The 17,235-nt window shown below is 59.2% G+C and overlaps 1 protein-coding gene across 1 annotated transcript; it reads right to left on the bottom strand.

Moving 5' to 3' along the window:
- Positions 1-3,920: 3,920 nt before the first annotated feature.
- Positions 3,921-9,748, bottom strand: C4BPB (complement component 4 binding protein beta; the record flags this gene model as incomplete). The annotated part of the gene is made up of 8 exons (XM_084245508.1): positions 3,921-4,055; positions 4,469-4,595; positions 5,152-5,245; positions 7,393-7,569; positions 8,243-8,413; positions 8,928-9,054; positions 9,160-9,210; positions 9,725-9,748. 8 exons carry the CDS (start codon positions 9,746-9,748, stop codon positions 3,921-3,923), a joined length of 906 nt encoding a protein of 301 aa, XP_084101634.1.
- Positions 9,749-17,235: the final 7,487 nt, after the last annotated feature.

The raw sequence follows: 17,235 nt of genomic DNA, 5'->3' as shown, positions 1-17,235 counted from the left end.
GATAAACTCATGCCATTTGTGGCAACTTGGGTGGAACTGGAAGGGATGATGCTCAGGGAAATAAGCCGGAAGGAAAAAGAAAAGTATCAGGTGGTTTCACTTATAGGAGGAACACAGGGGACCAAGTAAAGGAACAGGAAAAAGAGCCAAAACTAGCAGGTGACTACAGATCAGAGATGTCAGTGGGTGGGGGGGGGGGCCGGTATCAGAGCAGGAGGGGAGAGCACAAGAGTCCACATGAGGGCTTGCAGGTGTGGTGGTGGGGTTTTTATGGGGACACACCTGAGAGGAGAAATCAAACATTGTACAACACTGAGCAATGATGTAACATATATAAATAAAAATGGGAAAAAATGTAAGCGATTAGTCTCAAGGTTCAGATCAGCATTTCCAATGGCTTCATTTGCAACACACCCCAGCATGCCTTAACATGCCCCCCATACACACAGACACACTTGCACATGTCCTGACACATTTGCACATGGCCTCAATGTGCCTTAACACATCCCAACATGCCATGACACAGCTATACATGCCCCAACACACCCACACACATCGCAATGTGCCCTGATACATCTGTACATGCCCCTGACGTGCCCACACATGCCCCAACATGCCCTGAGAGATCTGTACATGCCCCAATGTGTCCTAATGTAACAGGGGTCTGCAGGAAAGAGGGTTTCCAGATTCCCTGGCCTACCCATGGGAGGGTGGAGCTGAGCAGGGAGGAGAAGCTGGAGAGGAGACTGGGGAAGGAAGGAGAAGGATGGGAAGCAGGAGGAGCCTGGAGAAGCACATGGAGCAGAGACACGTGAAGAAGCTGCGCTTGCTTCTTGGTCCTTGATGGTGGAAATAGACATGGGTGAGACCCGGGGGGAGGTGACAGTGGCAGCTTTTATGTTGGTTTTGATTTTGCTCTTTTCCTCCCAGACTTGTCTGGCCGTTTCTGCCCCTTTCCTGTGGGTCCCACCAGGAGGAGCCTTAGATTGTGGCAGGCCCTCGGGCCTCAGAGGCCCTGCTTGGGCCATCCCTGTTGGACTGGACATTGACCCACAAGGGACGGGTGACTTCAGTTGCTTGCTTTGGAAACTCTATTCTTCCCCTTTTCTGTATCGGACGCTAACTGGATTCAAGCTCCTTTCCATTAAAGGCCTTATGCACTAGAGTATGGTTTGTCTTAAGATGGCAGAATTTATTTAGAGCAGACAGGTTTGGGTGTTCTGGGGTGCCCCTCTCTCTGCCCTGTAACACTAACACATCTGCACACACCCCAAGATGCCCCAAACACACCCTCTCCCTCCACCGCTCCTGGGCCTCAGTGCCCTGTCCCCTGAGAGGGCCCTGGCAAGTTCCCCGCTCCCACCCTCATTGGCCACCAGAGCTGCCCTTGGGCCCAGACACAGCAGAAGCTTGTCAGCAGCCCTCCCCCACCACAGTCCGGTTTCCTTCACCCAACGGGACCACCGCCAAGGCCTCCGACATTTGTCAGACGATGGCCAGGCCGGTGCCGCTCTCTTCCTTAAAAGCAATGTAAGAAAAAAACTGCGCCCCTGCCTAGCCCAGCTCTCCTGCTCCCGCCCCTTTGCTGTGTCACCAAGACCTCCTCCCAGTGCCCCCGGGATGCTTGAAGCCTACAGCCCCCGCTACCCACGAGGTGACCCACTGACCAGCAGAAGCCAAAGGCTGTGCGGGAGCCTCAGGCGGCTGCTTCAGAAAGAAAACCGCCTTGACGGGACGTTCTGAGCCTTCCCGACCCGGTCTGCGCCCTCGCTGCTAGTAACTGCTGCACCAAAAGCTCCCAAATTCCAGCACAGTCAGTTGGTAAGGGACTCAATGGATGTGATGGGTGAATGATTAACAACAGAAGTTAAGTTTCGGTGTCTCCTGGTGGCCTCCCTTGGCGCTGGCCCCGTTCTTGACAATGTGTTGCAATTGTTGATTTTCCCCTCTGCCAGCCGTTTCCCCTAAATGAGAAGGTGGTATGCACTTGCTGCCAGGCCCTGCTCTCTTCCATCAGCACCAGTGGCTTCACAAGCTGTGTCAGCCACCGAGGACCACAGCTCGTGAGGGTTCAGAGCAGACCCAACCAAAGGTGCCGCTCTCCAGGCTGCCAGGCCCCACGGGCTTTCGGGCTCGGGCCGGGGTCCTCCACTACACCCCGAGAAAGTGCAGAGGACAGCACTGTGCACACTGGCTGCCTCCAGCTCCGGCTTTGCAGCCAAGGACACAGCCAGTCTCCACGTGCTGACCCCCACCCTTCCGGCACCACCAGCGGAGCCAGCACCAGTGTGTCCAGCGGCCGTGTCCTCCAGGCACGCTTGGGGACGCCAGGAAGGGCTGGCCTCACCTGCCGGTGTGTGGGCCCTGGGGGCTGCCGGCCCAACATTACCCTAGCACATGTCGGCCTCCGGGCTGAGCTGTGTGTGCTGGGGGACTGCATTAACAGCAATCCTTCCCCACAACTCCCACTTTTCTGTCAAAAACGTCAAAAGTCCCATAGTTTCCCAGACAGGAGTGGAGCCACGTGAGGCTTTGAGGAAGATATGGGCTTCCGGCTTTAGTGAAACTGGCCACGGTAGATGCGGGTGGGCACAGAGCCCGCGCTGGCTGCCGGTTTGGTGGGAGCGAGCTTCCACGGCCAGGTCAGAATTCGTGGTTGGTGTCCAGACGTCCTAGAGCTGGATCATCAGTTCCACCCCTTCCTTTCCTCCCCCGGGACTATTCCTCATCCTTCTCTCCAGCCTGTGTCATCCTGTGTACCTGAAGGAGGTCCCCGTTTCGCGCCACCCCTCAAACTGCGCTCCTGCTCTCTCCTGTTGTGGAAGAGACTGGCTGGTGTTTCCCTCTCTGTTTCCGTCTTTCATCCTGACATGCTCCCCACATCCTGCTCCAACCTCAGATCCCATCTTCCTTTTCTCGTGAGATGCCAATGTCTCAAAAGACAGCTCAAGGCCATCCCTGCCCCCGCCCCCGCCCACTGCTGCCCATTCTTCTCACCTCCACCCCTCCCCCTGGAGGTCTTCAAGGTGAGTCCTCCCCTAGCAACACTCCAGACTCCTACCTGCATCTCCCGGCAGCCCCAGCTGCCCCCTCCAGTTTCCTCCTCATCCCAAATGAAGACATACCCCTCTTTCTTCTTTTCCAACATTTCCTCTCTGCTTCCATAGTTTCCTCACCTGCTTTCAAACCTTTACCTTCCCGCAGCGGGGTGCGGGGTGGGTGGGAACGCCAGCACTACCTTCCTGCAGCAGAGTGCCCACACTACCTTTCCACAGCAAGGGGTGCCTGCACTACCGGATTCCCCTCTACTCTAAACTCAAGTCTCCGTGTTTTGCCTACTGGCTGTCTTAGAAGCATTTCATACTCCGAACACCCAGAGGGGCTTCTCGCTGCTCCCGGGAGTGACCCCTTCTGACCCCTGCAGGCACCCAGGCTTCCGGGAATGGATTTCAGGCTCACCTTTAAACCCTGAAGCCCTCATCTTCCAGTCCAGCCAGGAAGCTGTTTACACTGGATTTAGCAAGGTCTCCGGTACTGTTTCTCTTCTATCCCAGCCCCCACCCCCAGGTCAGAGCGTCCCTCATGTGGATGGTGGTTGCAGCCCTTCTGTGGCCTCTCAGTCCCTTCTGCCTGCTCCACCATGCTCAGGCCCCAGCGCCTGGCTTGAGGCCATCCCTCCCCACCGCCCATGATGTCCACCATGTGCCCTGAGAGGCTCTCAGCCCCTGGCCCTGGCCTGGCGACCCCCAGACCACCCTGTATGTCCCTGCCCGACCCTGCTAGTCCCCGCAGCGCTTTGGAGAAATTACATTAAAAACTTGATGCAAAGCATTAGAAACGTGTAAGGAGACAAGACCCGCAGCTTCACGGCCTAAGACAACACTGCGGGTCCGTGTCCCAGGACAAAGTCTTTATTCACGTCACTGCGGTCGGAACCCTGCCTTCTTCATTTCCAGATAATACTTCACTTCCTCCAAGGAGAAGCCATTTTCCTTTAACCTTTGCATAAAGTTCTCTATGGCTTTGCAGAATTCCTTGTTCTCCTGAAAGGCAAGCTGAAGAGCAACAGCATCAGATCCCAGGGAATGGCTGACTCCAGCTGCAGGCCAATGCTGGCCAGCTCTGCAGCTGGTGCTGAGGGGCACTGGCGGGGCCTGGAGGCCGCGGAAGCTTCAACAGGCAGGGGTCCTGATGACAAGCATGACTGGGGTCGCTTTGCTTAGTGTCCCAGAGCCCAGTGTCCCAAAGGGCTTCCCAATACTCCACAGCAGGCCCTGGCTGACATGACAAGCCTGCCCACCGCACACGGAGCCCTGCGGCAGCTGGTGCTAGCAGGTACAGGCCCGGAGCGGCAGCATGGGGGCCAGTCCACAGCCAGCACCCCACCAACCCACCCGGAGCGCCCACCTGATCGTGTGCCCAGAGCCGGAGCCCGAGTACAGCCCCAGATTGGCGCTGCACCACTCACCAGGGCCTCCTTCAGCTGTGCCTGGGCCACTGCCTCCGGGGAGTCTGGGATCCGCTCACACTCGGGGGGCTCACCAGCCCAGTCCCCGTCCACGCACCGCCGCTCCTGCACGCCCACCAGGCGGTACCTGTGGGGCACGCAGCCATGGTAGGGCCGGGTTTCAGGCTTCAGAGATCCCACGCTGCCCTGGCCCCACCACCCTGGCTCCTCAAGCGTGACACCCCAAGAAGAAAGCAAGGGAGAGTTCCCGGAGGTGCTTCAGTCAGAAAAGGGGAACGTGAGAGTCTCGGGACATTATTGCACAGTGCCTTAAGTCGGGGTGGGGGCTTCATCCCCAAATAATGTCAGAAGATGCGGTCCACGGTGCTCTGGAATGGAGTGGAGAGCTGGAGCACCCACGGCAAACCCTGAGCGAGCAGGCTGTGGCTTCTGGTCAGAGGCGCGTGTGTGCTAGCCGCACAGCCTGGGGATACGTGGGAGCTGGGAGGCCAGCGGGCTGCACACCCAGAGTTAGTGGGGGCAGGAGCTAGAGCAGGCAAGGGGCCAGCACCTAGTCAAAGCTAGACGTCGTCAGGCCTGCAGCTGCATCGCCGCTCCCCCTTGCTCAGAACTACGGTCACGAGGCCAGGAAAGCAGGCGCCAGGACAGGCAGAGCAGCCAGGGCCAGCACTGGCCACACTCACCTCTCCTCACAGTGGTAAGTGATGACTGAGCCTGAGTTGAAATCTTCTCCTTCAAAATAGCCATGAGACACATTCCCTGGAGGGCCACAGTGTCCTGAAGGGCAGGGGTGCCAGGGTGACGGCTGTGACGTCCAGGGTGGTAGATGGCAGGGCCCCCAAGAGCAACTGGCCATGGGCACCCGGACGGCCTCCGCCCATCCCTGTGGTCAACTGCACTTGTCCTGGGACGGAGCATCCCCACCAGTCATGATCTGACGCCCCCCATCTCAAACCCACAGCTATCTGAGAAAAAAGCCAAGCCCGGGCAGCGGTGAGAGCAGCTGCCCCCAGGCGGGAGGGAAGAGGCAGGAGCCAGGACAGGCCAGCCTCCCCAAGACCAGCGTGAGAGCCGGGACAGGCCAAGGCCTGTGGAAAGGAACTGGATGGGCAGTGGGCTAGGTCGGGCCCTCTGCACACCATGTGGCTCTACGGAAGGGAGTGGCAGACAGTCGGCGGCTGTCCCCCTCGGCTCCTTCCTGCCCAAGAGGTGAGGAGGTTAGCTATTACCTGGAGACCCATCTTAGCTTGAAGATGCTGATCAAGATTAAGGCTAATTAAGAATTGCCTGAAACCTTCGAGGGGCTACGTGAAACTGCCAAGCACAGCAGGGTATGTGGAGAATAATCCTCCATCTGTAAAACAGTGGTGCACAAGCTCCCAACGACAGCAGCGTGGGGCCTAGGGGAGAGCTGGCCACAGTGCCTGCCGTGTCCTGCAGCTTGTCTTGGTCTGTGCCTCTGACCATGGGGGAGTAAGGGAAGCCCCTATACTTCCCCTTGGCCTCCTTGCAGCTCTAACACTTTTCTTTAAAAATTTCTTTAAATACAGAAATAAATGTCCAATGTTAGGATGTACCCTTCCAGTCAGGAAAAAGACAAACCTCGCAGGCAGACCATAGGTCTGAGGCCAACCATGGGCTATGGGGGGGTGGGGGGGGTGTCAAGACAGGAGAGAAAAGAGCATGGGAAGTGGTGATAGTCTTGGTGCTGTGGTGGGAGAATTACAGGGACTACACCTTAGGGGAGAAACCAAACAGCACACAAAAATGAACAATGAGGTAAGAAAAATTTTTTTTAAAAATTAAAGATAAAGGAATGCAGCCTTTCAAATCAGATTTTTCATTGATTTTCTTTATGTATTTTAAGTTTCAAATATGGGGTAGGATTGTACTTTCAGAACCCAGGCCTACGCGTGGCCTGTCCTGCATTCTCATCTGGCTCTGTGTCCTGGTATAGCCACCTCATGGCCGCGTTAGCCCCTCGGAGGGGAATGCCCCTTAGCAGCCCGGGCCTGGTGTGGGCTTGAGGCTGTGGCATGCCAAGAGCATGGCTCTGGAGGGTTACAACACAGCATCAATCAAGTTCTTGGGGCTTTAGGTATGTTTCGCAAATAATGATGTTCTGTGAGCCAGCAATCACTCCCTAAGTCTGCTCTGTGGGAGGAATGCAGAAACACGAAGGGTTGTGTGAGGACATCACGACAGCAAACAGCTGGGATACAGCAGGTTGGTCAGGATGGGGATGTGGGTCAGGTTAAGGCAGGCCACCCGCTTAAGACCAAGCCCCCTCCCTGCTTATCTGAGAGTGAGTCCCAGGCGTGTTGTTATGTTAAAAAGCAACTTCAAAAGTACGTGTGGCAAAGCTGGTTTTTAAGGCATGTGTTTGTTTGAGTATATGTGTGTGTTTACAATGTGGGTGTGTGTTTATTTACAACATGTGTGTGTGTTTATTTACAGCGTGCATGTGCGTCTATTTACAACATGCATGTGCCTATTTACAATGTGCATGCATGTTTATTTACAATGTGCATGTGTGTGTTTACAATGTGCATGTGTGTTTATTTACAGTGTGCATGTGTGTCTGTTTACAATGTGCATGTATTTGTGTGCAATGTGCACACATGCTTGTTTGCAATCTCTGTATAAGCACGAGGAAAGCCATCCACACCCGAGAGTCATCTGAGATGACAGCGCGTGGGCAGGCAGAGCAGTGACAACAATCACGCTATGGGCTTCTGCAAGGGCCGCTCTGCCTGTTGGTTCTGCTTTTGCATATTCTCCAGGTAAAAGCCTTAAGTGACTACCTCAGCATCGTGGCCGAAGCACCAGAGCTCCAACTGCCCGCACTGGGCGGAGCAGGGGTAATCCTAAGGGGGATAGAAAAGGGGGCACCCTAGGGAGGCCTGGCAGCACTGCGCACTTACTGCTCTTGCAGATAGGGAGGGGTGGCTCCCAGGCGTGGTCCTCCCGGCACTGGCTCCAGCCGCTGCCCTTGAGAACATGGCCCTCGGCACAGGTGAACGTGACAGTGTCGCCTGCGCGCGCCAGCCCCCAGGGGCTGCTCTTGCCGTGGTGGAGCACAGGATCTGGACAGTGGCCAGCTGAGGAGAGCATGGCAGGGCCCTCAGGCCGCAGTGGCACCAGCCCCTGGGAGCCAGGAGAGCCGCACAGCTGCGCAGGCCCAGGTGTGTCCACATGGGGGAGGGTGCAGCCGCATGGTGTCCAGCGTCACTGAGATGACCAGGGCTGTCACTGGCCACCCTCTCACAGCCCAGGGCCCTGAGGCTGAGCCCGCACAGCACCCAGCACAGTCGCTGGCTCCTCTCCAGCGCCCCGTCCAGCGGACAAAGGAGCAGCACAGAGGGCGGGGACGTGGCCCCACTGATGCCACAGCCGTGCAGTGGCTCTGGCTGGGAAAGGGAGCTCAGTGCCCCCAGGGAGCAGCAAAGCTGGCTGCGGCTGGCAGCGGCCCAGGCCTATTAGACCAGAGCTGCAGGAGGAGTGTGGAATTTAACGTGGTAAGAATTTTCAGAAAAAGAAACTTAAAGCCACCTGCTATGGCACAAATCACAGCCTCCCCAAGATAGCTTTACCATGTGGAAGACACCCCCCACCAGAGGGGGGGTGTACTAGTACTAGTAACCCAAGTACTGATGGGTCAGCACCAGTCAGGTGCCACTGCGGCCCGAGAGATCCCAGCTGGAAGCCGTCAAGTTGGGTGCGGCTTGCTGAGATGGCTGTGGAGCAGAGATGGCTCAGGCAGGGGCGGCTCACCGAGGCATGTGGGGGCAGGGGCGCTCCACTGCCCAGAGGCGTCGCAGAGAAGGGTCTTCTCTCCCACGAGGTGGTGCCCATTCACACAGAGGAAAGTGCCCACGAGGCGTCCTTCCTCCGCCTTCACAACAAGTATGCTGTTGTCCACGGAGGCAGGCTCTGGGCAGCGCTCTGCGGGGAGGGGCAGTCCAGGCTCAGGGGCAGCCTGAGACCCTGCGACCTTGCACCGGCCTTGGCTGCCTCCTGACCCTGAGCCTGGACTCCACCAGGCCCCACATGCTCCCTGCCAGGATGCCTGGTTCACAAAGAGCCCAGGATAACACTCAGCTTCAGCCCCAGGCACCCTCCCCGACGCTGTCCCTTTGCAGGGAGGTGTATGACAGAGGAGCCACTTCCCATGTTTGAGATTTGGGGCCTTTTTTGCTCCCTGGACAGAAGGAAAAAGTCAAAGGGGGGGGCCACTGGGTCCAGGAGCACCACCCATCAGTGCCCTAAGCTGATGAGCACAGAGCATCTGGGAGCCAGCTGGGACTGTTCAGTAAAGGAGACGCATCCATTCGTTGAACTTCCGGAGGTGCGGGGAGGCTGGCACTGCCAGGTGAGACCGCGCTGGGACCAAGCCAGGTTAGTCAGGGTACATACCCTCCATGGCAGACGCCAGACAGAGTGCCACCAGCGCGCACACCTGCCGCAGCAACATCTGCCTGCCGGCCCCGGCCACCCAAACAGCTGGTCTGGCTTGAGCGGCTCTCTCCCAGCCTCACCGGCCTTGGCCCGTCCAGCAGTAGATGGGGGTCCCGGTGACTCCACCCCTGCAAGAGCAGCAGGGGGGGAGGGGGGAGGGAGAATGTCGGGTGGCAGGCACAGCCGAGGTGGAGGGACAGAAGCTGAGGTTCAGATGCAGGCCCACCAGGTACCTCCTGCCCCTCCAGGTGGCCGTCCTCTGACCCAGGGGCTCGTACTGTGGGCTAGGGCCAACAGTCAGGCAGCGGCCGTCCCTCAGGTCAATATTTGCCAGTGTCCACCTCCTGCACCTCATGCTGGGTGGAGGCGGTGCCAATCTGTGGACTCCTTCCCCAGTGCAGGCAGTCTAGGATGGACATTGGTAAGCAGCCTCCCAGCCTGGGTCGTGGTGGATGGCTTCCCAGTGAAGAATGCCCTGAAGACACCCTGAGGGACTCTAGGCCCTGCAGCAACACGTCCTCACTGCCAGACCTGCCAGGCTCCCTGCCCTCCTGCTGGGCCAGGCTGGTGAGTCCAGAGCGACCCATGGGGCCAAGAGGAAGGGGTGGGCACTCTGGTCTGGGGATGAGACCGTCCAGTCGCTCTGGGCTCTCCTGCTCCCCGTCATGGCACTGAGGGCTGATGGCTGGCCATCCACACCGCCGTTACAAGACGAGATGAAATCCTCACAGTTTTAACCTCTCGTAAATCTACAATTCACACCGCAGATAAAGCTGGAGCAGGCCCCGCGCTCCCCACCTTCCTCAGGCCTGGGGCCGCCATCTTGCTCAGGAAGGTCAGCCCTGAGTCTGGTTTCTGCCATAAAGCTGGCGTGTGCCCAGAGGCCACAGGCTGCAGGAGCCATGCAGGCACCACAGCCCCCACCCCACCCCCACCCCACGCACATGTGATGTCTCAGCTGGTAAGTCAGTGACCTAGTGATTGTGTAAATCTAAAACACGTGTGTCAGAGGCCTGACTCGCCAACTCACCTGGACATGAAGAGGCTTCTGGCCCTAGGAGTTCAGGAGGAACTTGCTTTGGTAGCCAGCAGAGGACCCGTCTGAGGTAACTTTTCTAACAGAGCAAACTTGTTTCTCTCCTGCACGGTGAGAGCCGCGGTTCCGGGCATCGGCTTGGTGGCTGCAGAGATGACCAGAGTCTGGCTGGACAGGCCTGGGCCTGGGGGGTCCAGAAAGGCTGGCATACGCCCCAGCTCTTCACCCTGGTCTCTCCTCCCAAGGAGCTGCCCCAGAGCCTTCCCAACAGGGTCTGTCAGAACTAGTCCCTGTGGGGTCAGCAGCCCCGTGGGGTCAGCTCCCTAGGTGACTACCAGAACCTGGGTCCAGACCACCATCTGCCACGCCCCGGCCTGTGTCCCCACATACCAGGCCCGGAGGATGCACATGATGCTCGTGCTGTTGGCACATCTATAAAGGTCAGGAGCCCTGGTCTGTCCATGTAACCATGGCGGAAGCAGCATGTTGCTGCTGGGCCGACTGCATCCGTGCTCCAGCCACTCAGAATCACCATCCCACTCAGAACCACTAGGGCTTCCCTCTGACGTGACCTCACTCTCGTTTTCCGTGACATGCACGTCAGTGGACATCATGTTGGAGGCAGAGACTCTGAACACCCCCAAAGTTTGAGTCCAGTCTGTCAGAGAAGTAGAGGAGGAAACTTGAACTTTAAGGGTTGTTGGAGTCTGGTGTGACAGCTGGGGTCCCGCACCCTCATAGCCCAGGCTAGTGTGCTGGCGGTGGGCAGTCCACCCTCCAGGGGGCTGGGCAGTGAGGGGGTATCAGGGACTGCAGCACACCAGCGGGAGCGTGAGGAGGCGCGTGGGCAGCACCTGGGCTGTCCGCGTGGTACACCCTGATGTTACAGCAATTTCACAAGTTCTGCGGTGTGTTCTGAGTGAGCCCGCAGATCTTTCTCCATGTAACTGAGAAGGTTAAGGTGCTGTCACAAATCATCCTTACACAGTCTGCGAGGCTTCCGGGATGAGCCTCAGGCCAGAAGCAACCCAGGGTGGGGTGCATGCGGGAGGCAGGGGGTGGGGTGGGGTGGGGGATACACGTTGCCAGCGCGGAGCCGCTCTGGAGATGTTCTCAGAGAGCTCAGCAGGGCAGGCCTTGCGTGTCTGGCTCCAGGCCTCAGAGGGCTGCAGGGGCCGCCCCTCGTGGGGGGGCCTGCGTGAAACCTCCACAAGTCCTAGGTGAATGGGACATGAGCACTCCTGCCCTGTGCGTGTCAGGGGACACCCTTGGGCTGGCAGCCAGTGAGGCGGATGCGGAGTGTCTGCACCTGCGCTGCAGGGCAGGGACTGCGCTGCACAAGGAGGTGCTGAGGAGCAAGGGCCTGGCCCTGAGACCCAGAGACCCCACCGGCCTGGCTGGGCCCTCACAGGCAGTGGTCACCTGTGCACAGATCCTGGGGGCACTGCAGGGGTCCCCGCTCAGGGGCTCAGCAGGATGACTTTTGGCCTTTCAGGAAGCAAAGGTGAGCTGCGTGGAGGGAGCCATGCAGGGGTGACATCGCGTGTGTCCCGGTCACCCTGGGCATCAGATGCATGGCACTGGCGGTGCCTCCCTCCACTGTGCAGGCGAGGCTGAGATGGAGGGACGTGATTGGCGCCTCTGCCTGGGGAGAGAACCGGAGGGCAGCTGCTCTGGAGAGGAACCACGGGACTGCCAGCTGAGGGGACCGAGTGACGCCACACAGGTGGCACCGTCCTGTCAGGAGGGGGCAGCATGTGAGGGGTGGCTGTGGGATCTCACCCGCAGAGTCTGATGGCTTCGGGAAGGGCTGTACAACACCAGAGGGCGTGCTGGCCCAGAGAAAGCATACTGGTGTGCCCTTGGGCCGTGAAGGCGCTGCTCTGCCTGCACCTGGGCTGCAGCAGGCATGGGTCTTGATCAAGAAGACAGACTTTGTGCTGGACAGTCTGGTTTTCTGAGGTGACACTGGTGTGTGGGTGTGTGTGGTGTGTGTGTGGTGCGTGTAGTGCATATACTGTGTATGTGGGGTGGTGTTTGTGGTTTATACGGTGTGGTGTGGGTGGGGGGGACTGTCACCCAACTCCTGGCCCCCCTCTCAGGTGGGCTCAGGGCTCAGGTTACCCCAAACTCCGGGAGCGGTGTCCAGCTCTTCCAGTGTGTCCTGGCTCTGTCACATTCTCTGAGGCTCAGCACTGACGGGGGGGGGGGGGGGGGGGGGGGGTGTCCCTGGGGAGGAAGTGCGGCCGGAAACTGCGGGACTGTCACCTGGGGTGTGGCTATGCCCCCTGCAGGGCTGGTGTGGGTGTGTCAAGAGGCCCTGGCAGTGCAGGGACAAGGATGCTCCATCGGGGGAGGGGGAGGGGGGTGTCGCCCTGCTGATCCCACATCTGCAGGACCCAGGACCTCACCTGGGGTGTGGGCTGGCCCTGCGTCTGACCCTTAGATGTGGCTCTTGTGGCCATGACACAGTCACCGTAGAGGCATCACTGCTGAGACTGGGAGGACCCCAGCCTCCCTGCACCCGCTTTGGTGGCGGTGGTAGCTGGGGACACCTGGCAGCCTGGGGTACCCAATGCACTCCCTGAGGGCTGCTCCCGGGGCTGGGTTGGAGCTGGACGCAGGTGACACTCACACTCAGGGGCTCTCGCTGGACCTGAGCTGGCCGCGGCCCAGCCCCACCTACCTGGAGATGCACCTGCTGCACCTGCAACCCGCAACCCCCTGGCCCAGGGCCCTGCCCCATCACCCCATTTGCAAGGGTCCCCAAGGGCCCCGGTCCTCGGTCTCGGAGGGGTGGGTCAGGATTGCCATTGGCCTTCTCCTTCCCAGCAACATTCCCAGCAGGCACAAGCTGTCCCAGCCAGTGCGTGGAGACAAACAGGGCCTGCACTGTGTTGGAAGGTTCTGGAATGTGATGGGGCAGTGATGGCCCCACTGAGTGCTTGCACTGGCGCTGATGATGGGCGACCCAGAGAAAATCGGCAGCAGAAACCCGGGGGTGGCCTGACCCCCAAGAAGCCTTCACACAGATGCGCTCTTGGCCTGTGTTTGGCAGCACTGCATGTGTGGGGAGGCACAGCTCTGGCCGGGGACCTCACGATCATGCTTGGTTATAAACAGCATTTATTGCAGTTGTTCTCATGGCAGCAGTGGCGCTGTCACAGGTGACACATGGCACCTCCAGGAGACACGCTTCACGCCAGAGAAGCACGTCTCGGCTACTGAGACTACACATCGTTATACACAGTGCTCAAGGACATGGACGGTGCCCAGCCCGCCGGTGTCCACTTGCAGGGACAATGCCCAGTTCTGGAAATCTAAGGAGATGCAGACATTAGACCTAAAGCTCCTGCTTCTAGCAGCTTCTCTGAGATGGGCGAAGCGGCTCAATCCTGACTGGGCACGCGCACGCTCATGCGGGCATCAGACCCCGGGACGAATAAATAGCTCAACAAAAATAAGTGACTGGAGACTGCGGTGAGTGTGGAGGGAGCTGCAGGGAGCTATCCCCCCACCCCGGCGCCGCCCAGGCAGGTCCCCAGGTCCCCCACACACCCCTCTCGCCATGACCCTACTGCCCAGCAAGGGGTATATGAGTGAAAGGGGAAAAACGAACATTTGCAGACTGAAAACGCACGATTCTCCACAAAGGGGTCTGCCTCGGGAAGCTTCAGAGGCCTCCTTCAGGGCGGTGACCAGCAGCGCAGACCCGACATCCGCCGGCCTGGCCACGCAGGCCCCCTCCCCACACTCACAGCCAGCTAGGGGCCCATTTTGAAATGCATGCAACTCCTGATGGGGCTGATTCTGGGGAGGCCTCCCCACTTCTTGGGTTCTATGGGGGTGCCAGGTCCCCTGCAGTGCTCAGCGCCAGTGATCCTCCCTCCCCAGCAGGAGCCACAGCCACCGGATATGGGGCAGGGCCTGTTCTCAGGGGCCCCGGGCCAGAACTGCTTGGCCACCACAGGTGCTGCCCCCAGAGGGATCCAGTGTGCCTTCTCCAGCGCCCTCCCTGCGCCTAGGGAACCATCTCCAGCGTGACAATGAAGTGCTGGGGACACATGTCCCATGGCCCACTTGCCGGGTGCCAACAGACCCTTCTGCATGTGGCTCTGCTACCAATGGACACCGCCCACTGTGAAGGCCATGTGCATGTGGGCAGTCGTTGGGCCGGGGCCACAGTCCCATCTTGCTGCTTGGGCCCGCCAGTGCGGAGAGTCAGGACTCGCTGACGAGCTGCTAAGGGCTTCAAGCAAAGCTAAGGCTTCAGTGCGGCTGTTATTCTGTCAGGCGGGTCCCCAAAGGTCTGATCCCACTTAACTTCCTGTTTGTGCCCTGGGGCCGACATCCCAAGCCGTCGGTGGATCCCGGTCCCCAGAGGTCAGCTCGGCCTCCACACCATCAGGACGGCGACAGGAGGGACGCTGCAGGGCCAGGCCCATGTGTGGCCCGCACTGCCTCTGCCTAGAGCAGGAGAGGGAAAGAGCACAAGTTACCCCAGCCGGCTGCCAGGCCAGGCCTGGCGCCTGGCCAGGCCTGCACTGCTTCCTGAGGACACCAGAACCGGGGTGTGGCCAGGTGCCCACATAGCTCTGTGCCCACGAGGGTAGGTGGGAGCTGCAGGGAGCCCTATGTGAAAGGAGTGTGCTGGCCACAGCCACCACAGCCAGGCCCCAGGGGCTCTGGGTGAGCAGTCACTGCCGTCCAGGCCGAGGTCAGTCCGCATAGTGGAAGCCAGCTTCTCCCCATGCCCCTGCACGCACTGTGTTCCCCAGACAGCATTTGTGGTGTCTCTCGCTAGGGCCATAAGCGATGCGGTTACTGAAGGTTCTGATGCGGGCACCCGGGGCCCAAGTCTCACATCTAATGCGGCTCAGGGTTAGGGGGGGTGCAGCTGGGACAGGTGCCCTCCCCCTCTGCGCCCTGTGCCAGGAGAAGACGCAAGCCCCTTCACCCCACTGCGGTCTCCTCAGACATGGGTGGTCACGTCGCAGCCCCTGCATTCTCAGAGACCCTGAGGTTTTCACGAGGGAGGATGGCCACAGGCCACGCGAGGCCGTGCAGGTGAAAGTGATTGTTTTTTTTACTGTGTACAGGCACCAAAAACACAGCTCCAGGCACCTTGGCATGTCCTCCCTGTCTGCCAGGAAGGGGGGAGAGAGAGCCAGGACACCAGAGCCCCAGGAGCTGGCCACTGGCTTCGGCTGGTATGAGCTCCGGGAGAGCAGCTCAGTTGAAGTGTTGGGGTACATAAGCAGGGGGTGGGGGGGCGAGCACAACCCAAACACAACAGAACATCCAGAGCCTTGGGATAGATGCAGGAGACTCAACAATTTTATTTACCCATTCTTTACACACACACACACACACACACACACACACACACACGCGCGCGCGCGCGCGCACGCACTTTAAATACATGTACACACACCTTATGTGGCTTGGAGTGTCAGATTTTGACATCGGGGTCACTGACTAAATAAGACTCACGCTCCCTTCAACAAAGCTGGGTCTGCAGGACCTCTGCTGCCTGGTCTCCCTGGGGGTCCCCATTCCACCAGGGCTCAGCCCACACCCAGCCCTCCCAAGAGCCCACGGAACTGCAGCCACATGAAAAGGGGCCAATCTCCTCACTTCAAAGCATCCAAGCACACGTGAGCGACGTGGGGGATGCCGGCCCCAGCCTGGGGGGGCGGGGCAGCGGGGCGGCATAGCGTGCCTCAGCTTGTGAAGCTGCTCTTTGAAAGCGAAATTCAGTGCTCATGCACACGAGGCTACAAGTGCAGCATCATCCGAGCATCTGTGGCGGCCGCAGCAGGGACAGGGGACAGGAGTGCAGAGCAGCGACACTGTGAGGCGTGCCCAGGAGCCGGGACACAGGTGACAGCAAGGAGGGGTCGCCACTTCAGTCTTTACCTGCCACACACTGATGCCAGCGGCTGCTCCTCTACAAGCCACGCTACTCCCCTTCACCCTGGCCCCCGGCCCGTGCACATGCCAGAGGGCCCTGCTGGTCCGTCCTTGGCTGACACGAAACTTTAACACCATAAAACACAAACACCAAAGCGCACACAAAACCCTGTCAGTCTACCGAGTGTTTTGAAAATGCACACATTTGGGGGTTCAGTGAGACCCGAGATGAGTGCAGCTGGGGAACTGGGCTGGTCGGTCATGGGCCTCCCCTCTGCTCCAGCCACCCAGGCCCTGAGCATTTCTCTTGCTCACAGGAGAACTTCAAGGATTTGTTCCCAAACGACCTCGCCAGCATCTTAAAGATCAAACATGGGTTCAGAGAAGACCCCTGGAATCTCTCCTGGACCACTTGACCACTCAGTGTGGGACGCCCCTGGCTCCTCCTCACAGCAGCTCAGGATGCAGCCCCAGGCCCAAGGAACTTTAAAGACTTCCCCATGGCAAAGGACTGGGGGTGACAGGCCCCTCACAAGGGGTCTCCTCTCCTCTCAGAGGTGGCACAGCCCAAACACAGCCCACGAAACGCTCTGCACCTTGCCTGATCTCCTCGCCCCAAAGCATGGGATCCCATCTCGGCCAGGCCCTCCAGACCCACTCAGCTTGCCCGGGGCCCCCACCTCCAGCCCCGGGAGCCTCATGGTCAATGGCAAGAGAACAGGTGAGGCATTCCCAGGCCGAGCCACATCCATGCCCGCCTCCAAGTAACTGCTGCTTGTGTGATGTCCTCACATAGCCATGCCCACACTCACCCCTGAGGACCAAACCACACATGCCCTCCTGGCACCTGCCAAGGAAGCACAGGACAGCTGGGGCGCCGGTTCTTGGAGACCGACTTCAGGGAAACAATGCACCAGAGACCCGGCTCCTCCAAAAGCGTCACCCAGGACGACCACGGCACCAAAACGCTGGCAGTCCCCCAGCCTGCTGCATCAGCCTCCCTGCTGGGGCGCAGGTTCCAGGCCGTGTGGAACACAGATGTGGCCAGACCCTAAACACAGGCACCCGAGACAGGCTGGGTGGAACTTCAAAAGCTCCACAGGCCCCAATAAGCACGCAGCGGGATACCAGGTCTCCGGTGCCCAGTGGGCACTCACAAGTGGTCAGTGAATTCACCTCTTTTACCAACCCCAGGACATGGCTGGACTCGGGAAACAGCCCTGACCCGTGTGTGCGGCCAGACTGCCTCTGGCGAGGCCCCCAGAAGCTCAAACCCAGCCGGAAACTCTTCCCATCCGCCCCAGAGAAATGAACTGAGTTGATGCCCAGGGCCTAGACCCCCAGGGACATCACAGTGGGG

Source organism: Talpa europaea (genome assembly GCF_964194135.1).
Source record: "Talpa europaea genome assembly, chromosome: 10".
In the NCBI taxonomy this organism is placed as follows: Eukaryota; Metazoa; Chordata; class Mammalia; order Eulipotyphla; family Talpidae; genus Talpa; species Talpa europaea.
This window is presented reverse-complemented; position numbering and strand designations above follow the sequence as displayed.